At 43.3% G+C, this 23,678-nt stretch overlaps 1 protein-coding gene across 5 annotated transcripts in view; it reads right to left on the reverse strand.

Moving 5' to 3' along the window:
* The window catches only part of actn4 (actinin, alpha 4), a 46,856-nt gene extending 23,921 nt beyond the window's left edge, over positions 1 to 22,935 (reverse strand). For 3 of the 5 annotated variants that reach the window (XM_022668351.2, XM_022668349.2, XM_022668350.2), the window contains exon 1: positions 22,637 to 22,935. In XM_022668351.2, coding sequence (XP_022524072.2) covers positions 22,637 to 22,759 — 123 coding nt within the window. In that variant the 5' untranslated portion in view covers positions 22,760 to 22,935. The remainder of the gene's footprint in view (positions 1 to 22,636) is intronic. The other 2 variants (XM_049476744.1, XM_022668348.2) reach the window with 1 other exon arrangement.
* Between the last annotated feature and the right edge of the window lie 743 nt (positions 22,936 to 23,678).

The raw sequence follows: 23,678 nt of genomic DNA on the forward strand, positions 1-23,678 counted from the left end.
AGAGAGAGAGAGAGAGAGAGAGAGAGAAGCCAGAAATAAAAACACTTCTTACAGTAACGTGCAAAAAACTATCGTTTTGTTTAGTTTTTCCTCAGATTTCCAAAACAGCCCAAAGAGTCTGTGGAAAACCTGCCTTTATACAACTCTGTAAAAAATGAAGAGATCACTTCAGTTTCTGAATCAGTTTCTCTGATTTTACTATTTATAGGTTTATGTTTGAGTAAAATGAACATTGTTGTTTTATTCTATAAACTACAGACAACATTTCTCCCAAATTACAAATAAAAATATTCTCATTTAGAGCATTTATTTACAGAAAATGAGAAATGACTGAAATAACAAACAAGATGCAGAACTTTCAGACCTCAAATAATGCAAAGAAAACAAGTTCATATTCATAAAGTTTTAAGAGTTCAGAAATAATCAATATTTGGTGGAATAACCCTGGTTTGTAATCACAGTTTCGTATGTTTGGATGTAGTTCTGTCTCAGGAAAATCCCAAAGGTGATGTTTTGATAGTGCACCTCCAGGTGAGAGATCGTTTACGTGCTGAACATTACTACACTAAGACTCACAGGTCCTGATGGAATCTGAGGTTCAGGTTCAAGAATTGAACCGTTCCTTGGTCTGACCGGTTGCCAGATTTATCCCCAATCGAACATTTTAGGGACCAGCTGGATCATTGCCTCTATTTAACCAGCAGTTCAGGGACTGACCTGTAGGGGGCCTCTGATTACAATCTCCACATTACACACCTGAACATTAACACACACACACACACACACACCCTGCACAGGCATGTACATTATCACACACACACACACCTTAATGACCTCATACCTCACACACTCTCTCCTAAATCCAAACATCCACCCACCCCGCCATGTCTGACGCACACTCACACACACACACTTCCCCAGAATGCATGAATGCACCCAACCGCCTGAAGAATGACAGGAACGGGTGTGGCGCTCCTGCCAGGTAACACACACACACACACACACACTCACTCACACACACACACACTCACACACACACAAAGTGATTTCTCAACTGTCAGGCATACTTCACACGATTAGATCAGCGCGCGCACACACACACACACACACACACACACACACACACACCTGTGATGAGGTCAGTGAAGCTGTAAATAGCAATAATGATAACAGCTGAACTCTGACCTGAGAGGAGTGTCTACAGATATCACACACACTCCAATTCATACTGGACACCTCACAACTCTTACTGGACGCCTCACAACTCATACTGGACGCCTCACAACTCATACTGGACGCCTCACAACTCATACTGGACGCCTCACAACTCATACTGGACGCCTCACAACTCATACTGGACGCCTCACAACTCATACTGGACGCCTCACAACTCATACTGGACGCCTCACAACTCATACTGGACGCCTCACAACTCATACTGGACGCCTGGCAATTCATGGCGGACGCCTGGCAATCAATAGTATATGTCCACTAGGAGTTGTTTGGCAACAAACCAATTCATGATGGACATCATTCAATACACAATAAATGCTGACCACATTACACACCAATCAATACACAGTGAATGCCAATCATTTCAAAGCAGACACCAGATAATTCATAGTAGGCCCAGCCTAGATCATACTGGACAACGCAAAAATTAACGGGTCACAAAAAACAATTCATACTGGAGAATTAATAAGCGCATAGGAGTGCAAGTGTGAGTAACAGTGAAAGAGTGCACGTCATCATGTTACCTCACGGTTTTATGTATCTGAAGGTGTGAGTTCATTCCAGACCCATTACACTCACTCTTACTCACTCTGCGCTCAGCCCCGCCCACCAACTCCGCCCACCAGCACTACCGCCGTCACACCTGAGGGAGGCGGGGGTGCACGGGAGGAGTGAGACGCACGAACACTTTAACAGAATGCATTAGTTACACTGTAACAGCAGCACAACAAGAGCATCAATCCGACACACTCCATACACACACTTGTGCAGTCACACACTCACGCAGTCACACACACACTCGTGCACAGTCACACACACTTGCGCGCCCACACACTCGCGCACACACACACACAGCTGTTGGACACGGAAACTCTTTGTCCAGAGGAAACGCGCCAAAACACTTTTCCACCAGAACCTTCCAGAACCAGATGTTACAGTTCATACAGAACCGACCGCTCTTAACATCTGTCCCAAACTCACCGCCGGGACGACCTCACCCCGCCGACCCCACCTGACCCCTCACACACTACACACTCTGTCCTGAGGCAGAGGGGCGGAGCTACGCTGACGTGGGAGGAATGGGCAGGGCTAAATACAACTGTAGGCTGGATGGGTAGACGTGCAACGGTTTGTGAAAGTTTCACGGCCCCTGTATCCAATCACACACAATTCTGCTAATGCTAATACACTGTTCTTGCACACCATCACAGCAGCTTAAGCTAAAGTTTGGGCACCACAGAGTTAGAACCAAGTCATAGCAGATACCTGATAATACACAGGAGACATGCACTATTACATAGTGGTGAACAGATGATTCATAGTGCTCACTGTTCACCATACGGCGTGTTGGAGGTCTGTCTTCAGATATTGGGAGATGTTTTATTAAAGGTCAGTATACGGCTGTAATTACAGTGTTGTAGACGGTGCTGTAGACGGTGCTGTAGACGGTAGACGGACGCTGTGTTTGGGGATTAGTTGAAGAGTACGGACGGAGGGAGTAATAGTGAAGTGTTTACAGGCCTCAGGCGGTGTGAAGTAGCGGTTGGTGTTGGGTAGGGAGTACTGACGGTGGAGTGTGTTGGACCCTGCTGCTATGTGGACCGGGCCGTGTGTTTATTTGTTGATTTATTTATGGCGTTTCCTGTCTTTGTGCGGCTCCAGTGGAGGCGGGTCGGCTCGGGTTTCACCATCAGGCCCAGCGGGGTTAACCCTTTCAGCCAATCCACCACACACTCGCCATGTAAACTTACCGCACACTACTCTCCACATACCAAACACTACACAATCCCCTCCATACAGTCCTCCCAACACACCAATCACTCTTGTCTCTTCAAACCGTATCCTCACCATACACTCTTTTCACCTCACACACCAAACACACTCCACCCCACACTCCTCTCCATGCAGTGGAATCTAAACAAGAGAACTGGTCATTCTGAATGGAGTGCACCTGACCACTGACCACACCTGAACTCACTGCAACCAATCAGAACCTAGTCTGCAACACGGTACCACCCCCACAGTGGTTTGGTTCGTGTGTGACTGTAAAGGTGGACCTCCTGCTATCTCCATATCTGCAGAGCTGAGAATGACAACTACGCGAGAGTCATCTCAGGAATGTGAGGAACTCTCGCTATTCTGCTCTCGGACTCCGGCAGCAGCTCAGCACCGGCAGATCCGACCCAAAACCGGAGCGAGAGCATCTGAGGAACGCTGAGCAGCTCAGGTGGAGCAGCAGAGCGTGAGAGAACACCTCACACTTTCACCACAGAACAAATGACGAGAGGGTGCAAGAAAAAAAAAAGAGGGCGTGTTTTACCACACTTGTTACATTGTATTCTGTTCTGTATTTAGTCCGTTTAGTTTCGGTTTCGCACTGCAGTTTAGTGACTGAGAGACTAAACAAGTTTACTACATCTTCTGTCATCATCACCTACATATGTGGGTGGAGCCTCCCTATACTTCACACTGATTGGTTTGTATAATACAGTTTGGTGAGTTGCTTTGCTTAAATGTGTTCTGGTGTTCTTGTATTTAGGTGTTTTGGGTTCTGGGTGGTGTTTAATGCTGAACGCTCTCTACAGAGGTCTGTAACACTGATCTTCAGAAGCCCTGTTGAACTCAGTCTGAAGGTGAGCACTTCCTGTTCACACATTAACCAGATCAGTGCAATGCGGAGGGGGTCAGGTGACGTACGACTTCCTGCCGAGCGCTCAGAGGGGGCGGGGGTGCGTTTCAACACAGGACGTTCGACAGGAAGCCCAGCTCAGACCGTTAAAATCAGACTAAACACCTCCGAGTTCTGAGATCTGACCAAAGATGGTAATCAGGAGCTCAGTTCTGATTATAGCAGATCTGATCACACTACAGTACTGCACATCCTCACAGCAATGTTCAAACATCTACAGCGTCTACAGAACAGAACCGCCGGATCCTGCAGTAATACAGATACACTACTGGATCAAACCAAAAGGAAAAACTGAGGACTGAGTATGAGAAGACACAGCAACCCCAACAAATTCCTTTTTATAAACAGCAACCACCATTTTTATAAAATAATAATTGTAAAAAAAAATTAACAAAAAATTACCACAGAATTAAAGCGCAACATATTTAATTCATGCACATAAGCTGCAAAGAAATGTTTAGAGTATAATTTGATTTTTTTTATTGCGTACGATGTGACAGGGTTAGGGTTACAGACACTGGATGTATCCCCAGCAAAAACCTACCAACTCCACAGTGACACCACAGCAACCACCTAATCCTTTTGTCACCCATCACAGTTTATCCTCACCCCATACTTGTGTAGGTCATAGACCCAGATGAGTCCCCGAAACCCACCTTAAGAACTACGGTCTCTACAAAACCCAGAGCGCTGCAGCAGAACTGTGTTCACTTTATATCTGCAGATCTGAACCACATAAACCACCTTCAGCAGCACCATTAATAAAACACAGCCCTCCAGTAAAGTGAGTGAGAGAGAATCCTCCATCTCTTATACACCCAAACACCTGAAAGAAGTCTATTATTTACTGCAAATATATATTTTTATATTATTATTGGACCTCACACTCCTCGCACGGACCCTCACACTCCTCGCACGGACCCTCACACTCCTCGCACGGACCCTCACACTCCTCGCACGGACCCTCACACTCCACAGTCAGGACTTCACGCTCTCCTCCAGGCCTCTGTTAACACAGGATGCTAAAGATGCTTTCTGTCTCGGACAGAAACTTAAATCAGCTTTAATAAATCAACAAACGGATCGTGTTTGGAATTTCGTGGGTAGGAATTCGTCTGCGCTCTGAGGCTTTAAATGGAGCGAAGGAGAATCAGGAGGATTAAAACCTGCACACAGCCTCCACAATACCACACACAACCTCCAAGCACACCTCCTTACTTAACACTACTCAACACTCCTCCTGCAAACCCTAACGTGAGCCCTGCTGATCAGAACAGCTCATACTCCTTACTGTTGACTCTGCTAGAGTAAGTACACAGTTAAACAAACAGTACTTTCAGTGAAATGACTGAAGAGTCTTAAATCAGATAAAGCCGTTTACAGGCGAAGGGTTAATAACAGAGGACGAGCAGGAAGAGTGAAACAGGTGAGTGAGTGGAAGAGAGAGAGTGAGAGAGAGTGAGGTAAATACTTTCTCTCCCTGATTATATCTCTCCTGGGTTATTTTGTGTAATCTTACTTCATCACCGTAACTCAGGACGTCATGTGATCATCTGCTGAGCCACCGACTTAACAGAGCACTGACTGGCCAAAGCCAGGACTCTCCAATCCCACCAGAGACACTACAGATCCCACGCGGGGACACTACAGATCCCACGCGGGGACACTACAGATCCCACGCGGGGACACTACAGATCCCACGCGGGGACACTACAGATCCCACGCGGGGACACTAAAACTCCAACAAAGGGCTCCAAAATCGCACAGGACGCTAAACTCCTATTGAACACCAAATTCCATTTGGGCAACAAAACTCTATTGGGACAAAATCTGACTGCTTCTACTAAACTTCTACTAACGCTTCTACTAAACTCCCACTGGAATACTAAAACCCCACCGGGGCACTAAAACCCCACCGGGGCACTAAAGCCCCACCGGGGCACTAAAGCCCCACCGGGGCACTAAAGCCCCACTGGAATACTAAAACCCCACTGGAATACTAAAACCCCACCGGGGCACTAAAGCCCCACTGGAATACTAAAACCCCACTGGAATACTAAAACCCCACCGGGGCACTAAAGCCCCACCGGGGCACTAAAGCCCCACTGGAATACTAAAACCCCACTGGAATACTAAAACCCCACCGGGGCACTAAAACCCCACCGGGGCACTAAACTCCCACTGGGGCACTAAACTCCCACTGGGGCACTAAACTCCCACGGGCCCTAAAACCCCACTGTGACACTAAAGCCCCACTGGGACACTAAACTCCTACAGGGCACTAAAACCCCACTGGGACACTAAAACCCCACTGGGACACTAAACTCCTACAGGGCACTAAAACCCCACTGGGACACTAAAACCCCACTGGGACACTAAACTCCTACAGGGCACTAAAACACCACTGGGACACTAAAACCCCACTGGGACACTAAACTCCTACAGGGCACTAAAACCCCACCAGGCAACCAAACACTTGTTGATCAATTTATAGTTTGGGCATTTTGTGCACAATCGTACCACTCTGTTGCTGAAGCGTTAAAAACTTTAGCTCAGACCCACAGTGGGGTAATATAAACAGTTAGCATGCAGTTAAACAGTGCGCTACGCTAACTTAGCCGTCTCACTTCTCAGAATATAGAACTACAGAAGCAGCCGATGCTCATTAGATATAAATAAGAAGTTTACTCTGTGGTTTATAACCACATGACTACACATCACCCCCAGTTAGCGTTAACCCATTACACACGACATTAGCACAGGACGCTAACATCACACTGAGAAACCGACTGAGGCTCGACCACACGAGTGAGAAACGAGGTGAGGGGCTTGAGCAACAAGCTGAGAACCAGAGCTGGACTACACATCTCCACTATGAATTACACACTATGAGCCTATCAACTACAGACACTTCAGTGTCCGCTAAGAATTATCCAGCGTCCAGTCTGGTACCAATTATTCAAAACGGTTACTAAAACAGTTTAGTAGCCATTTACTACTAATGAATAATGATTAAGTATCCCCTATAATGGACTGTTATTTTTGTAGTACCCATCAAAGGAGTATGGTTCAGTAGGCACTACAAATTATTCAGTATTCAGTATAAATTCTTCAAAATCTAATTCAAATTACTCAATATCAAGGTCAATTATTCAGTATGCTGGATACTTTATCATAATTGATTTATTTATTACTTGCAAAACTTACTAATTTACTTATTATGTATTAACTAGCATGTTTTAGGGAGGGGGAGGGGCCTCAATTTCTATTAAACTAATACTGAGGTTGTGAGAGAGTGCGAAAGAGAGAGAGAGAGAGAGAGCGAGAGCGAGAGAGCGAGAGCGAGAGCGAGAGCGAGAGAGAGAGCAAGAGAATGTGACTGGGCGAGTCAGGCCGGTCTGCATTGTCACTCTCTTCCTGTCTCTCCTCCTCACACACTTTTCCTTATAAGGCAAAAGCTCAACCACCCGCCGCCTCCGTGATGTAAAAGCAGCAAGGTACACACACACACACACACACACACACCCTTCACAGCACCTGATCAAAGTAGGCAGACACACCTTTTACCCCGCCCCCTCCCCCCCACACAGTCCCAAACTACACCACCGCTCTAACACACTGCTGCAGTGTGTGTGTGTGTGTGGTGTTTGTTTGTCATTGGAGTGCAGGAATTTCAAACATGAGACCACCCCCCTGACCCCCACGTCCTCCCCCCCCGCCCGTGGCGGGAGCATCCAGTGAGGCAGCAAAAAACACTCGGCGCCGAGGAAAGAGGAAAAAACTGCGACACACACCCCACTTCCTGTCCCAGAGAGCTACTGAACACACACTCGCACACACACTCGCGCACACAAAGAAAGAGAAAGAAAATCTGTATAACACACTCTGAAGCAAGGGTTCTCCAAGATTCTACAGTCAGGAACCCTTTCTAGTAACGGTGCAGAGGGATCAACTTCAGACTCTTCCACAGACTACTGAACACCGCAAAACCCCCTAGCAACCACCTGAGACACCACAGCAACCAACACCCTTCCTATGTACCCTCAAAACTTAGCCCTGACCCTGTTTTCCACATTCATGTACCGTGGAAGTGTGTCCTTATTCTTGTTGTTGGGATAGAGGGGTAGGGTGTGGTGATTCTTGTTGTTGGGATAGAGGGGTAGGGTGTGGTGATTCTTGTTGTTGGGATAGAGGGGTAGGGTGTGGTGATTCTTGTTGGGATAGAGGGGTAGGCTGGGGTGATTCTTGTTGTTGGGATAGAGGGGTAGGTTGGGGTGATTCTTGTTGTTGGGATAGAGAGGTAGAGTGTGATGATTCTTGTTGTTGGGATAGAGGGGTAGGGTGTGGTGATTCTTGTTGTTGGGATAGAGGGGTAGGGTGTGGTGATTCTTGTTGTTGGGATAGAGGGGTAGGGTGTGGTGATTCTTGTTGGGATAGAGGGGTAGGTTGGGGTGATTCTTGTTGTTGGGATAGAGGGGTAGGTTGGGGTGATTCTTGTTGTTGGGATAGAGAGGTAGAGTGTGATGATTCTTGTTGTTGGGATAGAGGGGTAGGGTGTGGTGATTCTTGTTGTTGGGATAGAGGGGTAGGGTGTGGTGATTCTTGTTGTTGGGATAGAGGGTAGGGTGTGGTGATTCTTGTTGTTGGGATAGAGGGGTAGGGTGTGGTGATTCTTGTTGTTGGGATAGAGGGGTAGAGTGTGATGATTCTTGTTGTTGGGATAGAGGGGTAGGGTGTGATTCTTGTTGTTGGGATAGAGGGGTAGGGTGTGATTCTTGTTGTTGGGATAGAGAGGTAGAGTGTGATGATTCTTGTTGTTGGGATAGAGGGGTAGGGTGTGATTCTTGTTGTTGGGATAGAGAGGTAGAGTGTGATGATTCTTGTTGTTGGGATAGAGGGGTAGGGTGTGATTCTTGTTGTTGGGATAGAGGGTAGGGTGTGATTCTTGTTGTTGGGATAGAGGGGTAGGGTGTGATTCTTGTTGTTGGGATAGAGGGTAGGGTGTGATTCTTGTTGTTGGGATAGAGGGGTAGGGTGTGATTCTTGTTGTTGGGATAGAGGGGTAGGGTGTGATTCTTGTTGTTGGGATAGAGAGGTAGAGTGTGATGATTCTTGTTGTTGGGATAGAGGGGTAGGGTGTGATTCTTGTTGTTGGGATAGAGAGGTAGAGTGTGATGATTCTTGTTGTTGGGATAGAGAGGTAGAGTGTGATGATTCTTGTTGTTGGGATAGAGGGGTAGGGTGTGATTCTTGTTGTTGGGATAGAGAGGTAGAGTGTGATGATTCTTGTTGTTGGGATAGAGGGGTAGGGTGTGATTCTTGTTGTTGGGATAGAGGGTAGGGTGTGATTCTTGTTGTTGGGATAGAGGGGTAGGGTGTGATTCTTGTTGTTGGGATAGAGGGGTAGGGTGTGATTCTTGTTGTTGGGATAGAGAGGTAGAGTGTGATGATTCTTGTTGTTGGGATAGAGGGGTAGGGTGTGATTCTTGTTGTTGGGATAGAGGGTAGGGTGTGATTCTTGTTGTTGGGATAGAGGGGTAGGGTGTGATTCTTGTTGTTGGGATAGAGGGGTAGAGTGTGATGATTCTTGTTGTTGGGATAGAGGGGTAGGGTGTGATTCTTGTTGTTGGGATAGAGGGGTAGGGTGTGATTCTTGTTGTTGGGATAGAGGGGTAGGGTGTGATTCTTGTTGTTGGGATAGAGGGGTAGGGTGTGATTCTTGTTGTTGGGATAGAGGGGTAGGGTGTGATTCTTGTTGTTGGGATAGAGGGTAGGGTGTGATGATTCTTGTTGTTCCCCCACAGTTCCGCAGCACTATAACTGTTCCTCTGTTTTCCTGATGGCATCTTTGTCACTTCCTTCCCGTGCACATACCACGAGAACATTAATCACAGTCGTGCACCACACCACCCAGAACCCTGAGGAACCCAACAAGACACCAGCTTATCTCCTGAGTATTAAGGAACAGTGAAAATAAGAAGGAGAATAATAAAGTATACAGAGAAACACAAACACAACTAGTCTTTATTTATTATACTAAACTACAGAGTGAATATGGTCATAATGTTCTGCCTGATCTGAGTAAATTCGCTGTACTGAGAGACTGTAGCTCTGTTTTATAGTGGTGATTAAATGGTGAGTTCAGTAATCAGCTGGTGTGCGATTGTTTCCGTTATTGGTGTGAACGCTGTGAGCCGAGTGTTCACACCTCGAGCTGCTGCACTGCAGCGTCTCCACAGAACTTATACACAACTATAACACACTTCAAACATGGTGTAACACACATTTACTGCATTACCTACAGAATATATACTGCTAATTATTCACTCTCATTATCTATTATGAATTATTCAGGGTCTACCAGAATATTTTAAATATCCAATATGGCAAGAATATCATTAAAACAAAAATACCATTAAATATTATGATGTTATTATAGGGCCATATCGTCCACCCCTAATATTTACTATAAACTATTAACCATCCAAAACAAACCCTTCAGTATCCACTCTGAATTGTAAATAATATACAACTAATGTTTTAGTATCCACCATGAGTTACTCAACATCCATCGTAATTCAGTACCCTTTCTTAATTATTTAATATCTACTATGAATAAGAAAGTACCCGCTCTAAATTATTCATAATCCACTATAAACTATTCAGTATGCATTATGAGTTATCCGTATTTACTCTGAACTGTTCAGTATCCACTATGAATTGGTACAGTATAAATGTGTGTATAGAGTAAAACATGCTGAGGAAACCTGAGGACAGAGTTTCTCCAGTTCAGAACCACTGAACCCAGTTCAGCTGTGCTGATGGTAAACGCAGTTATCTCTACTGGTCCATCTCCAGTCCAGCAGGTTAAACTGCAGATTTCCCAGTATGTGTTATATTTTGGGTATATAACATTTACCATTATCAGCACCATAAACCCGCCTGACTCAGAACCAGTCTGAACACACACTGGTTCCATTACTGGATTTGGGAAACTGAGCCAGTTTGAGTCTGTGACACATTTTAACACTCATATTTCAACCGTTTACCAGGAAACGCTGCAGAAACCACGGCAACCACAACTTCCTCCCTACAGCGCGACCACTGCAGGGCAAACCACCAACACACACACTTACATATACACACTCTTTACACTACACACACTATATACACACTTTATACAAAGTACAGATATTTATGGTAGAATTCCGTTTTAAAGTTTCTATTGCTGTCGTTTGGCCCCGCCCCCTTAGACTGTGACTATCTGAACCCCCTATATATTCATTTGAATATCTGTGTAGAAATATTATACATGTGAAATGTTTAAACTTTTATTTATTGTGTTACTTATTATTTTATTAAAATATATAATAAATGATTAGAGCAGCACACTTGTAAACATGAAGTTTATTAGAAAGTCTTTAATGAGGGTCAGAAATAGAGAAATGAAAGTTTATGACCTACAGAAACACTGTTAGTTAAAAGTGCTACTCTAAGTGGGTAACTAAAGTTTAAATAAAGTTAATAAAGTTTAAACACTGGATTAAATCAAGAAATTATGCAGAAACCGTTTTTAGTCTACGCCAACAGATCGACACAAACTGAACTGTGAATACCGTGGGAACATTAGACAGCAATTTCGCTTCAATTTTATTTTTATGATGTCTCATCATAAACTGCCTGATTGCAGAACTGCAACTTTCGTGAACTTTCGCTGAGAGATATCGGGTAAAAAGTTTAGAACATGACAGTTCATCTGAGTTTCATCTCATCTCAAAATCCGCTTTAGCACTACATTTTACTTTTCAAATCTGCATTAGCATTATATTTTACTTCAGAAATACGCATTAGCAGTACATTTTACTTCAGAAATCCGCATTAGCAGTACATTTTACTTCAGAAATACGCATTAGCACTACATTTTACTTCCGAAATACGCATTAGCACTATATTTTACTTCAGAAATCCGTATTAGCACTACATTTTACTTCAGAAAACCGCATTAGCAGTACATTTTACTTCAGAAATACGCATTAGCACTACATTTTACTTCAGAAATACGCATTAGCACTACATTTTACTTCAGAAATCGGCATTGGAAGTACATTTTACTTCAGAAATCCATATTAGCACTACATTTTACTTTAGAAATTTACATTGGCATTATAATTTACTTCAGAAATCTGCATTAGCACTACATTTTACCTCAGAAATCTGCATTAGCACTACATTTTACCTCAGAAATCTGCATTAGCACTACATTTTACTTCAGAAATCTGCATTAGCACTAAATTTTACCTCAGAAATCTGCATTAGCACTACGTTTTACCTCAGAAATCTGCATTAGCACTACGTTTTACCTCAGAAATCTGCATTAGCACTACATTTTACTTCAGAAATCTGCATTAGCACTACATTTTACTTCAGAAATGCGCATTAGCACTACATTTTACTTCAGAAATCGGCATTGGAAGTACATTTTACTTCAGAAATCCATATTAGCACTACATTTTACTTTAGAAATTTACATTGGCATTATAATTTACTTCAGAAATCTGCATTAGCACTACATTTTACCTCAGAAATCTGCATTAGCACTACGTTTTACCTCAGAAATCTGCATTAGCACTACATTTTACTTCAGAAATGCGCATTAGCACTACATTTTACTTCAGAAATCGGCATTGGAAGTACATTTTACTTCAGAAATCCATATTAGCACTACATTTTACTTTAGAAATTTACATTGGCATTATAATTTACTTCAGAAATCTGCATTAGCACTACATTTTACTTCAGAAATCAGCATTAGCACTACATTTTACTTCAGAAATACGCAGTAGTATTACATTTTACACAAGAAATACGCATTAGCACTACATTTTACTTCAGAAATACGCATTAGCACTACATTTTACTTCAGAAAACCGCATTAGCAGTACATTTTACTTCAGAAATACGCATTAGCACTACATTTTACTTCAGAAATCGGCATTGGAAGTACATTTTACTTCAGAAATCCATATTAGCACTACATTTTACTTTAGAAATTTACATTGGCATTATAATTTACTTCAGAAATCTGCATTAGCACTACATTTTACCTCAGAAATCTGCATTAGCACTACATTTTACTTCAGAAATACGCATTAGCACTACATTTTACTTCAGAAATCGGCATTAGAAGTACATTTTACTTCAGAAATCCATATTAGCACTACATTTTACTTCAGAAATGCGCATTAGGATTACATTTTACCTCAGACATCTGCATTTACACTACAATTTAATTTCAGAAATACGCATTGGCACAACATTTTATTCATAAAGTTACATAGGCACTATAATTTACTGATACTCATTATCACTCAATCAGACTTCAGATACATTAGCCATACATTAGATATTTGTATTAGCAGTACATTTTAGTTCAGTCAGTCACATTATTGCTACATATGACCTCAGATATTTGCTTCAGAACTAGGTTTTACTTCGAAGAGTCACATAAGCACTACATTTTACTTCAGATATTCACTTTAGCATTACAATGTACTTCGTACAGACATGTTAGCACTAGTACGTGTCTAATAACCATGTTAGCATGTTTGTGTGAGAGGCCAGTCCTTTCCCTACCGTTTTACACCGGGTCAAAGGTCAGAGTTTTACTGCTGTGCCGGACACGCCACATTCCTTTAGCCGGCAGTCACTCTAAACAGACGTTTGTTTAACTGGCCATCAGTGCATTACGGTCACCACTATGACTAAAGAATGACTTTACATTAATCTAGAGCCAAACGGTTCACACAATTCTTTACTAGGCCAGAACTCCGTCCACACCGTTCTGAAACCTTCTGAAAAAGCTCCTCATCGTTCAGGACAAAACAACCAGAGTAACCATAGTTGTGGTGGAGGAACAGATGAAATTTAGCCTCCACTTTTTACTCATCTGTACAGTGAATACACCCCTTCACTACTGCAGAGGCTTCAAAACTAAGTGACACATTTTTGTCAGTTATGTTTTCCATGAAAGAGAAAAAAAAAGAGAGCACTTAAAAATGATGAGTTTCTTTGATTTTACCAAATTAAAATCCTCTGGAATATAATCAAGAGGAAGATGGATGATCACAAACCATCAAACCACCAAACTGAACTGCTTGAATTTTTGCACCAGGAGTAAAGCAGCATAAAGTTATCCAAAAGCAGTGTGTAAGACTGGTGGAGGAGAACATGATGCCAAGATGCATGAAAACATAGAGGACACTAAGAGCAGTAAAACACAGCGGTAAAAATAAAGGATCAGAACTACATCAGACCTAAAAGAGCAGCTCTACCTCGCTCTGCCTCCAGTCTAGATACGCAACACGACCACAGTGCGCAGTGTGAAGACGGGTAATGCAGTTTAAATCTGCTGTTATTTGCAATATTATTACAGATCTTTTGATGAGTTTATGGAGGATTTATATATCACTGTAACAATACAATTCTAAATTATCTTACAGCCCTTAAACAGATACGATGTAAACAAATAATAAGCGGGTCTGAATCAGTCACATTGAGTCAGCAGACTGTAACGGAGCTGATATCCGTGGGTTACGGCGGACACTCTTCTCCTGGACACTATTTCAGTCCCGGAGTGAAGAGGAGGAGAATGCTGCACTTTCTAAAAATAAAACAAAAGATGTGTTAAAAAATGCTGCAGACTGTCTCCACGACAACCAGCTACTGATCAAAGAGAAGATCAATAAACGCCTGCGGTGCACTACGGTGCGCTGAGTGTGACATGACACTAGTGTAATGTTGCCATGATACTTCACATAAACCCACTACCCTGATATCAAGAGCACAGATCACTAAACACTGATTTACTGAACAGGTTTTTCCCTCTCATTCAGCCGACAAGCAGTTTAGCACTGCATTTCACCTCAGATATTTGCATTACTAGTATATTTTACTTCAGATATTTGCATTATCACTATATTTTACCACATATCTTTACAATAGCAATACATTTTACATTAGATATATGCATTACCAGTAGATTTTACCTCAGATATGTTCATTACCAGTGTATTTAACTAAAATATTTGCATTAGCAAAATATTTTACCTCAAATACTTACAATAGCAATACATTTTACTTTAGATAATTGCATTAGCCCTGCATTTTACTTCAAATATTTGGATTAGCTTTGCATTTTACTTCAGATATTTGCATTAACAAAATATTTTACCTCAGATATCTGCATTAGCAATACATTTTACTTTAGGTATGCATTACCAGTATGTTGTACCTCAGATATTTGCATTACCAGTATATTTTACAGCAGATATTTGCATTAGCAATATACTTTACCTCAGATATATGCATTTGCAATACATTTTACCTCAAATATTTGCATTTGCAACACATTTCATTTTAGATATATGCATTACCAGTATATTTTACCTCAGAAACTCACAATAGCACTACAGATTACTACTGTAAATGCATGCTATGGGCTGAGTAAGAAGCTGCAGTGCAGAGAGCTTGAGAAAGGCGAGCGCTGTACAGGAAGTGGGTCATGTAAGTGAACACCTCGCCGTGTCCTCAGCGTCCAGCCTTTATTAGAGAGGACATGCGTGAATAATGATGAGCTGTATAGAGTTTACATGATCTATAGTAGTGCAGGAGCTGCCGTCTCGGTATTTATGACATTACTAACGTTCTGATTGGCAGATCAGGTCGTCAGCGCTGTGGAATATTATCACACACATAAACAAAGCGAAGTAAATCCCACCCAACAAATGTGTAACCTAAATCCCGGCGAGGCGGCGCTTCCTGAGGGCAGCGCTGTAATCCTCTTACTGACCGCTGTGCCGCCCGGCAACCGACCCGCCGCCTTTCACTGATACTCTCATACACCAGCCACTCACACAGAGACCGGCCCGGCAACCAGCGACCGGCACTGATACACTCATACACCAGCCACTCACACAGAGACCAGCCCGGCAACCAGCGACCGGCACTGATACACTCATACACCAGCCACTCACACAGAGACCGGCCCGGCAACCAGCGACCAGCACTGATACACTTATACACCAGCCACTCACACAGAGACCAGCCCGGCAACCAGCGACCGGCACTGATACTCTCATACACCAGCCACTCACACAGAGACCGGCCCGGCAACCAGCGACCAGCACTGATACACTTATACACCAGCCACTCACACAGAGACCAGCCCGGCAACCAGCGACCGGCACTGATACACTCATACACCAGCCACTCACACAGAGACCGGCCCGGCAACCAGCGACCAGCACTGATACACTTATACACCAGCCACTCACACAGAGACCAGCCCGGCAACCAGCGACCGGCACTGATACACTCATACACCAGCCACTCACACAGAGACCGTCCCGGCAACCAGCGACCGGCACTGATACACTTAAGCGTCAACCAACACCAAATCAATCAGAATTCCTTCCAAAACAGATCCAATCTGAGTACGATAAACATGGAGTATCAGTCAACTCCAGTTCACGTAGCACAATGCTAATGCTAAGTATCGACCAACAACATTATTCCTGATACTTCATACAGTGTAACGTCAGTGTGAACGCCAAGTATCCAACACTACTGTTCCGAACTCTGTTTTCCCAGATAATACAGATTCATCGTTCAGATCAGACATGCTGCCAATTACCATCAATAAAGGAGTCTGTTTCATTTATCAAATAACATAAAAACTAATCAGACATTCTGACATATTATCTCTGATTACTGATTCCTTCAATTATCAATCTGCTTCTAGTGTGTATATAAATTTATATCAATAACTCTAAATAATAATACACAGCCTAATTAAGTGTTATCAGACAGTGGAGTAACCTCAGAGAGTAGTGATACACGAGTGTATTACAGTGTGTGTGTGTATCTGTGTGTGTGTATGTGTGTGTGTGTGTGTATGTGTATCTGTGTGTGTGTGTTAGGCTTGTCCTGACTTGAACCTGCCAAACTCGTCCCAGTTCAGCTAGATGTTCTCAGATGTTCAGTCTGCGTGTCGTTCACACCTGAATCTGTATTTTATCATACTGTTCACATTTACCATTCAAATCCAGAATGTAACATCTTCATTGTGAACGAACAACAGTGAGAACTGCAGCACTTTAGGGTTAAAACTGGTAAAATAGTGAAAAGGGTGTTACAGTAGTTTGTGTGTTGCTTGTGTTTCCTGGTGATGCACTGATCTACAGTAACACCAAACAAAATGTTACTAGATGGTCACTGCTTGGTTGTTAGGGTATTACTAAGCGGCTGCAGTGGTATCCCAGGTGCTTGTTAGGTGGTTGCGCGAGTAATTTTTAACCAGTAATTTTGGAAGTGTTGGTTATACAGTCTTTAGGTGGTCGCTAGACGCTTACTAGGATACCCAGGTGGATGCTATGATAGCCAGGTGGTTACTATGATACCCAGGTGGTTGCTACAATAGCCAAACTAACAAGTAATTTTGGCAGTGTTGGTATACAGCCTTTAGACGCAATGATACGCAGGTGGTTGATATGGTTTCCAAGACTACACTAAACACTGGAGCACTGCAGAAGCTTCCAGTCTGCTCACTCCAAACGGCTCACTCCAACATACTTATAAAGCAGTAATAAACAGTGCATACCGGCACACACTCTCACTTGTTCACTCTCGCTCACCCTCTCTCTCTGTAGGTGTGTGAAACACGTAGGTGAAGGGATGACTGGAATTTACACACACCCTCACACACCCAGTAACCTCACACACACACACACACGTTACTACTGTATATTACTGCCCACTCTCACTCTCTCACTCTGTGGAACAAGACGGTCGAGAGAATAACGATATGACATCACAGTGATGTCACTTCATTCACATAAAAATATATTTCTCTGATGCAGATACGAAACTGACAACCAGCTAACATTAGCATGCTCTAATGTACACTGTCTCCGCTAGCATAAGCATGCCCCAATGTACACTGTATCAGCTAGCATATACATGCTCTAATGTACACTATCAGCTAGCATTAGCATGCTCTAATGTCCACTGTATCTGTTAGCGTATGCATGCTCTAATGTACACTATCAGCTAGCATTAGCATGCTCTAATGTACACTGTATCTTTTAGCATTAGCATGCCCCAATGTACACTGTATCAGCTAGCGTATGCATGCTCTAATGTACACTATCAGCTAGCATTAGCGATGCCTCAATGTACACACCTGTAGTCTTAAGGCCTCGGCATACTTCGTGAGCATTGCACAAAGTCAAGCACGCTTTCACAAGCTTTTGAGCTGGCATACTTTCTGCGGCTTCGCTTTGCCTGTCTCGTTGGCTCCACAACCGCAGGTGGTGCTGTGACATTAGTAAAGTTAAGTTTCATGACGACCGGAAAACTATCACCTCTCGCGCTCTGTCTAGACAAGCTCCGGTATGTATCTCTCAATGAAGAATTATAAAGGTGACGGCACCGCTGTACCTGCTCAGCGAGCCTCTCTTCGAAATCGGTCCATGTTTGTTTTCTTGGCACGCCTCTTTTTTAAAGATCATCCACAGGCGTTGTCGCGTTGTGTGTTCGGCCGTGGAGTTCTCCCAGCTTCCATGTGGACGACACGGCGAACAAAGCCCCTGTGCGACGTCCGCGGCTGTTTGTTTTCTCCGCAATTACGTCACATTGTTCGCTGAAGCCAAGCGAACGTAGTCTTCGCATGAAGTATGCCGAGGCCTTTACACTATTATATTAAGCGATACACAAACACCTGTAACTTACGTGTGTGCTTTTCTACAGTATCCCGGTAGGGTGGTTGCTATAATGTTGATGGGTGGTTGCTAGGTACTTTACTTGCTATGGTACTGCTAGTCAGGTGCAATAGGCTCCAAGGTGGCTGCAGTGTGTGCAGTGAGGGGGTTGCTTAGCCCAGATGTTTTAGGGCAGTTACTATAATGTCTAAGTTGGTTGCTCTGGTGTAGTGAAGGGGTAGCTGTGGTACTGCATGTGGTTGGTCAGGTTTTTAGTATTTGTACATTCAGAGGTGGCTTATCTCTGCACCATTGAACAACTCAGAACCTGATCATGGTCCACATCAATCAGTTTACTCAGTGAGTTCTCTACTCATTCCAGGGGTTCTAGATAGGCTGTAAGAAAGGAGCAGTAGAGTGGGGTTCTAGATATGCAGTAGACATGCTTCAGATCAAGCTCTGAATGTTCCTGTGTATTCTAGACACCAAAAACCAAAGAAAGCAAGTTTCTGATGTTTGTGTTTGGAACTGAAGACTGACGATCAGTCGTGTAACAGTCACGGTTCTCTGGTGTTGTGGGTGTTTACTGACCACACCCACATCATTCTCAGTTCTACACTGACGTGGGCCGGTCAGAACTCGGCTGGGCCGATGGTGGATCTGGTCCGGGCCAGAATTCCACTTTCATGCTTTTCAGAGGAACCCCTTTGATCTGTGCCACACGGGCTGAGCAGACTGCCCCACCGCCAGCCAGCGGAATGAGTTATTACAGCCCACACTGCAACACACACACACTCGCAACACACACTCGCAACACACACTCGCAACACACACTCGCAACACACACTCGCAACACACACTCGCAACACACACTCGCAACACACACTCGCAACACACACTCGCAACACACACACAACACACATTCCAGCGCCGGCCAGGGAAGCGATTACGCTTCATTCTCTGAAGCTTCCAGCAGCAGCAGGGGAGTAAAGAGGAGCAGAGAGTCTGACTACTAAAACCCCCCGACCCCCGACCTTCTTCAGACCCCCCGACCTTCTTCAGACCCCCAGAGCTTTAAATCCCCGGACCTTCAGACCCCCGGACCTTCAGACCTCCAGACTTTTGGACCCACAGGCTTTTGGACCCTGAGACCTTGGGACCCTCAGAACAACAATCGTGTATACCCCAAAAATGTCCAGGAAACAAAAAGTCAACCTGACAATCCTTCAAACCTATTTAAACCTACCAAACCTCCAGAACCCATAAAATATTCAGGATCCAAACATGTCTGATGTCAATAAGGACCTACTAAACCCAGAAATTCAAAAAAACATAAAAATTTAAAGAAACCAAACGGCTTTCCAGGATCCAACAGACACAGAAAATCTAAAAGACTCACTAAGACCCATCAATGTCTAGGACTATGAAATATCCAAGACCCCAACAAACCACAAACACCTGAAAGCTCAACAAACCCAGGAACACCCAAAGAAAATCCAACAAGCCCCCAAGACGGAACAACACCCTTATGACCCAATAAAGTACAGAACCCAATAAACCATGGAAGTCCAGGATACCCAGGAAACCTCAGCAAACCCATTATACCCCCAGGACTCAATAAATGCCAAGGATCCAATAAACCCAGAAAACCTAAACAAACATTGGAAACACCCGAAAACTAACAACAAGCCTCCTCAAAAAATCTCCCAATAAACCCAATAAACCCAGGAAACCCCAACAAATTAGTTCTACTTCCAAGACCCAATAAACATCAAGGACTCAATAAACACAGGAAACCATAACAAAGCCAGGAAACATCAGCGATCCAACAAACCACCCAGGAAACAACCGAACCCGAACAAACCTAGAAGACCCAAAAAGAAACAAGAATTCTAAGCAAACTCAGGAAAACATTCAGAACCCAATAAACCATAAAATAGCCAGAAACCCTCAACAACCCAATAAACCCAAGAAATAACAAGCCTCCAAGACCCAAACCCCCCAAAAACCTAAATTCCAACAAGCCTCCAAGACCCAAACCCAACAAGCCCCCAAGACTTAAACCCACCAAAACATCTAAAAACCAAACCTGCCAAACATCTAAAACCAAACAAGCCACCAAGACCCAAGCATCTAAAATCCAACAAGCCTCCAAAACCCAAACATCTAAAAAACAACAAGCCTCCAAGAACCAAATCTAACACACCTCCAAAACCCAAACCCACCAAACATTTTAAACCCAACACGCCTCCAATACTAAAACCCTTACACTACTTTAAAACCTGCCCAACATGAATACAATCAAATCTACACAATGTCTAGTAATGTAGTAAAGCAGGGGAACAGGAATCTCTGCGTTCAGTGATTCGAAACTGTGCAAGATAACAGATAACAACGTAGGACCAGGCGTCCGCCCAGGCGACCTTCAGCACAACAGAGTCAACAAGCCACTCTTGATAAAAAAAAAAAAAAACTTTAACGTTTAGACCACTCCCACTACAACAAGGGAGCACTGATGCTAAATTTAACTGGTTGTATTTGGACACAATAAACCTGTTCATACTTCACAGGTGGAATAGAGGTGCTACAGACATTCACCAGATGTTCCCCAGAGGTTCCCGGGGAACACAACTTACCCACTTCAGCATTATTACACCAGGAAAGGCGTTCCAACAAGTCTAAACTGGAAGGACTGTTTAGTGGGGGCAGTTAAGCTTAATTATACACACCAAACCTGAACCTGTGCACGCAGCACAGGTAAACACACCTGCCTTCAGGTGTGAACCACAGTCCGACAGGTAAATCACAGGTACTGAGCGATTACGAAACTTTTTAAAACACTGGAATCAGGAATCAAGAACCCTGATGTTCCTGCGGCTCAGCAGAAACTTAAAACTCAGAAACTCAAAACTAAGTAAACACTTGGGTTTTTATTTCACCCTGCACCCTCTCAGCCAATCAGAACGCTCGCCTCGGAGTGACTGACGTGGCACTGGACCAATCAGACGTGGGGAATTCCTTCAAAAGAGGGCGGCGCTGTAAATCATTGATTTGTTCTTTATGCCGCTCTGCTTGCTTAAGAGAGAATTCTTCTACTTTATCGTTCGCATGGAAGATCAAAGCAATCAAACTGATCAAGTTGATTGATTAGATGAAGAGGGAAAACGGGAAAAGACGTTCATTGGATTGATTAATGATTAGAGATGGTTATAGAATATAATAAGAAGGAAAATTCTTCACTAAACTGCCACTAAACTATGAGGCTGAAGTTGCCTTCGTCTTGGAATTGCTCGATCCACCTTAAATGGTCCAGCAGTTTCATTCTGGCGCCTCGAGTCGACAGAATGGAACTGCTGGATCATTTAAGGTGGAACGGGCAATTCCAAGCCGTAGCCAACTTTAGCATTGTCTGAAACTGTCAGAAATTATCCAAAACACTTCAAAATTTGTGAAAACATTAAACAAAGCATTTTCTTCGACAACACCACAAGAACCCACACAATCTACCAGGGCAACCACCTAAAAATCCCAAAAATGTGCCCCACTCCCACAACACAGCCCAACCCAACCAACCATTCCTACCGTTCACACTCACTCAATGTGGCTGGCTCAATGTGTTTAACACAATTCAACTATCCACCCTACCGACCTTTAACTCTTAAATACACTGCTAAATATTATTATTATTATAAACCCAACACAACAACACCTCCTCTACTCCCCTCTATACTACATTAAATTCATTAAATACATATTAATACAAATAAATTAAGCAGTGCAGCCCTCAGCCATTTTAATCCACCAAACCGCCTTCGAACCACCCAAAAAACGGTTTAAATCGCTAAAAAACAGCAAGAAATCAATGTTAACTCGGTTTTAAACCAACACCCAAGATCAAGCCCAGGCCCCGAGCAAAGCCCCGGGCTTTCCTGAGCAGCGCGGCCGCCCCACAGCTCACCTTCCTCTGCTGCTTCTCCCAGGCCGGGTCCAGCAGCAGGTCTCGGTCCCAGTCGCTCTCCGGCTCCATGTAGCTGGTCTGGCCGGAGGATGAGGCGCTGTTGGCGGCGTGGTAATCAACCATAGCAGGGCAAACTGGAGCGAACCGGGGCGCCTCGAGTCTCTCAGCCGGGGAACAGATGAACGCTAGCGCGGTGCGGCGGCGGCGGTTCGGTCGGTCGGCGGCGGCGGAGACAGTCGGAGCTTCGGGGAGCCAGCGGAGCACTGATACGCCACCCGGGGAGGTGGGGGAGGGGCACATTCCGGACACGCCCACTCTACGTTAATATTCAACACGGGAGTGCCCGAGAACCTCCAGGAAAGGGGAGGGACGTGTGACGGACACGCCCACTGCTCATTAATATTAAAATACTGTACTAAAGTACTGAAGTACTGAGTGAGTGGTTTAGTAAGTAAAAATTATGTATATTTTATAGAATTACGACAATAATAAACGCTGTTAAATGTTGATTAAAGCGACTGTAACTATCATACTTTCTGTAGTAACTTATAACATCACCTATGTGTGTATTTAAATTTTTAATTTGTTTTATTTATTTATATACATACTTTTTATAATATTTAATACTTTATTGCTATTATTATCTTTTTCTTTATTTTATATTATAGAAATTCTTTATTTTTTATGTGTCAATTCTTTTATGGTCTTTTTAGATTTTTTTTATTTATTTGACAAAATTTGTATTTCTATTATTATTATTATTATTATTATTATTATTTCTAATTTCTTATTAAATATTTTCAAATACTTTTATACTTTAAATGCTCGGTTGTATTATAAATAAGGGGTCACCCTCAATGTATTCCCCAGTAAAAATAAAGATTGACTGATTCTTATTTCATTTAGGATCAATAAAATTCCATCTGTCTATAAAATATAACACTAGCAAAAAGGTGAAAGTGCTACTATACAAACCCGCTCACAGTGCATTAATATTAAAACTGAGAGCTGGATGAACATGAATAATTCTTTGTTTTATATA

Source organism: Astyanax mexicanus, chromosome 4, assembly GCF_023375975.1.
Source record: "Astyanax mexicanus isolate ESR-SI-001 chromosome 4, AstMex3_surface, whole genome shotgun sequence".
NCBI classification, from domain to species: domain Eukaryota; kingdom Metazoa; phylum Chordata; class Actinopteri; order Characiformes; family Acestrorhamphidae; genus Astyanax; species Astyanax mexicanus.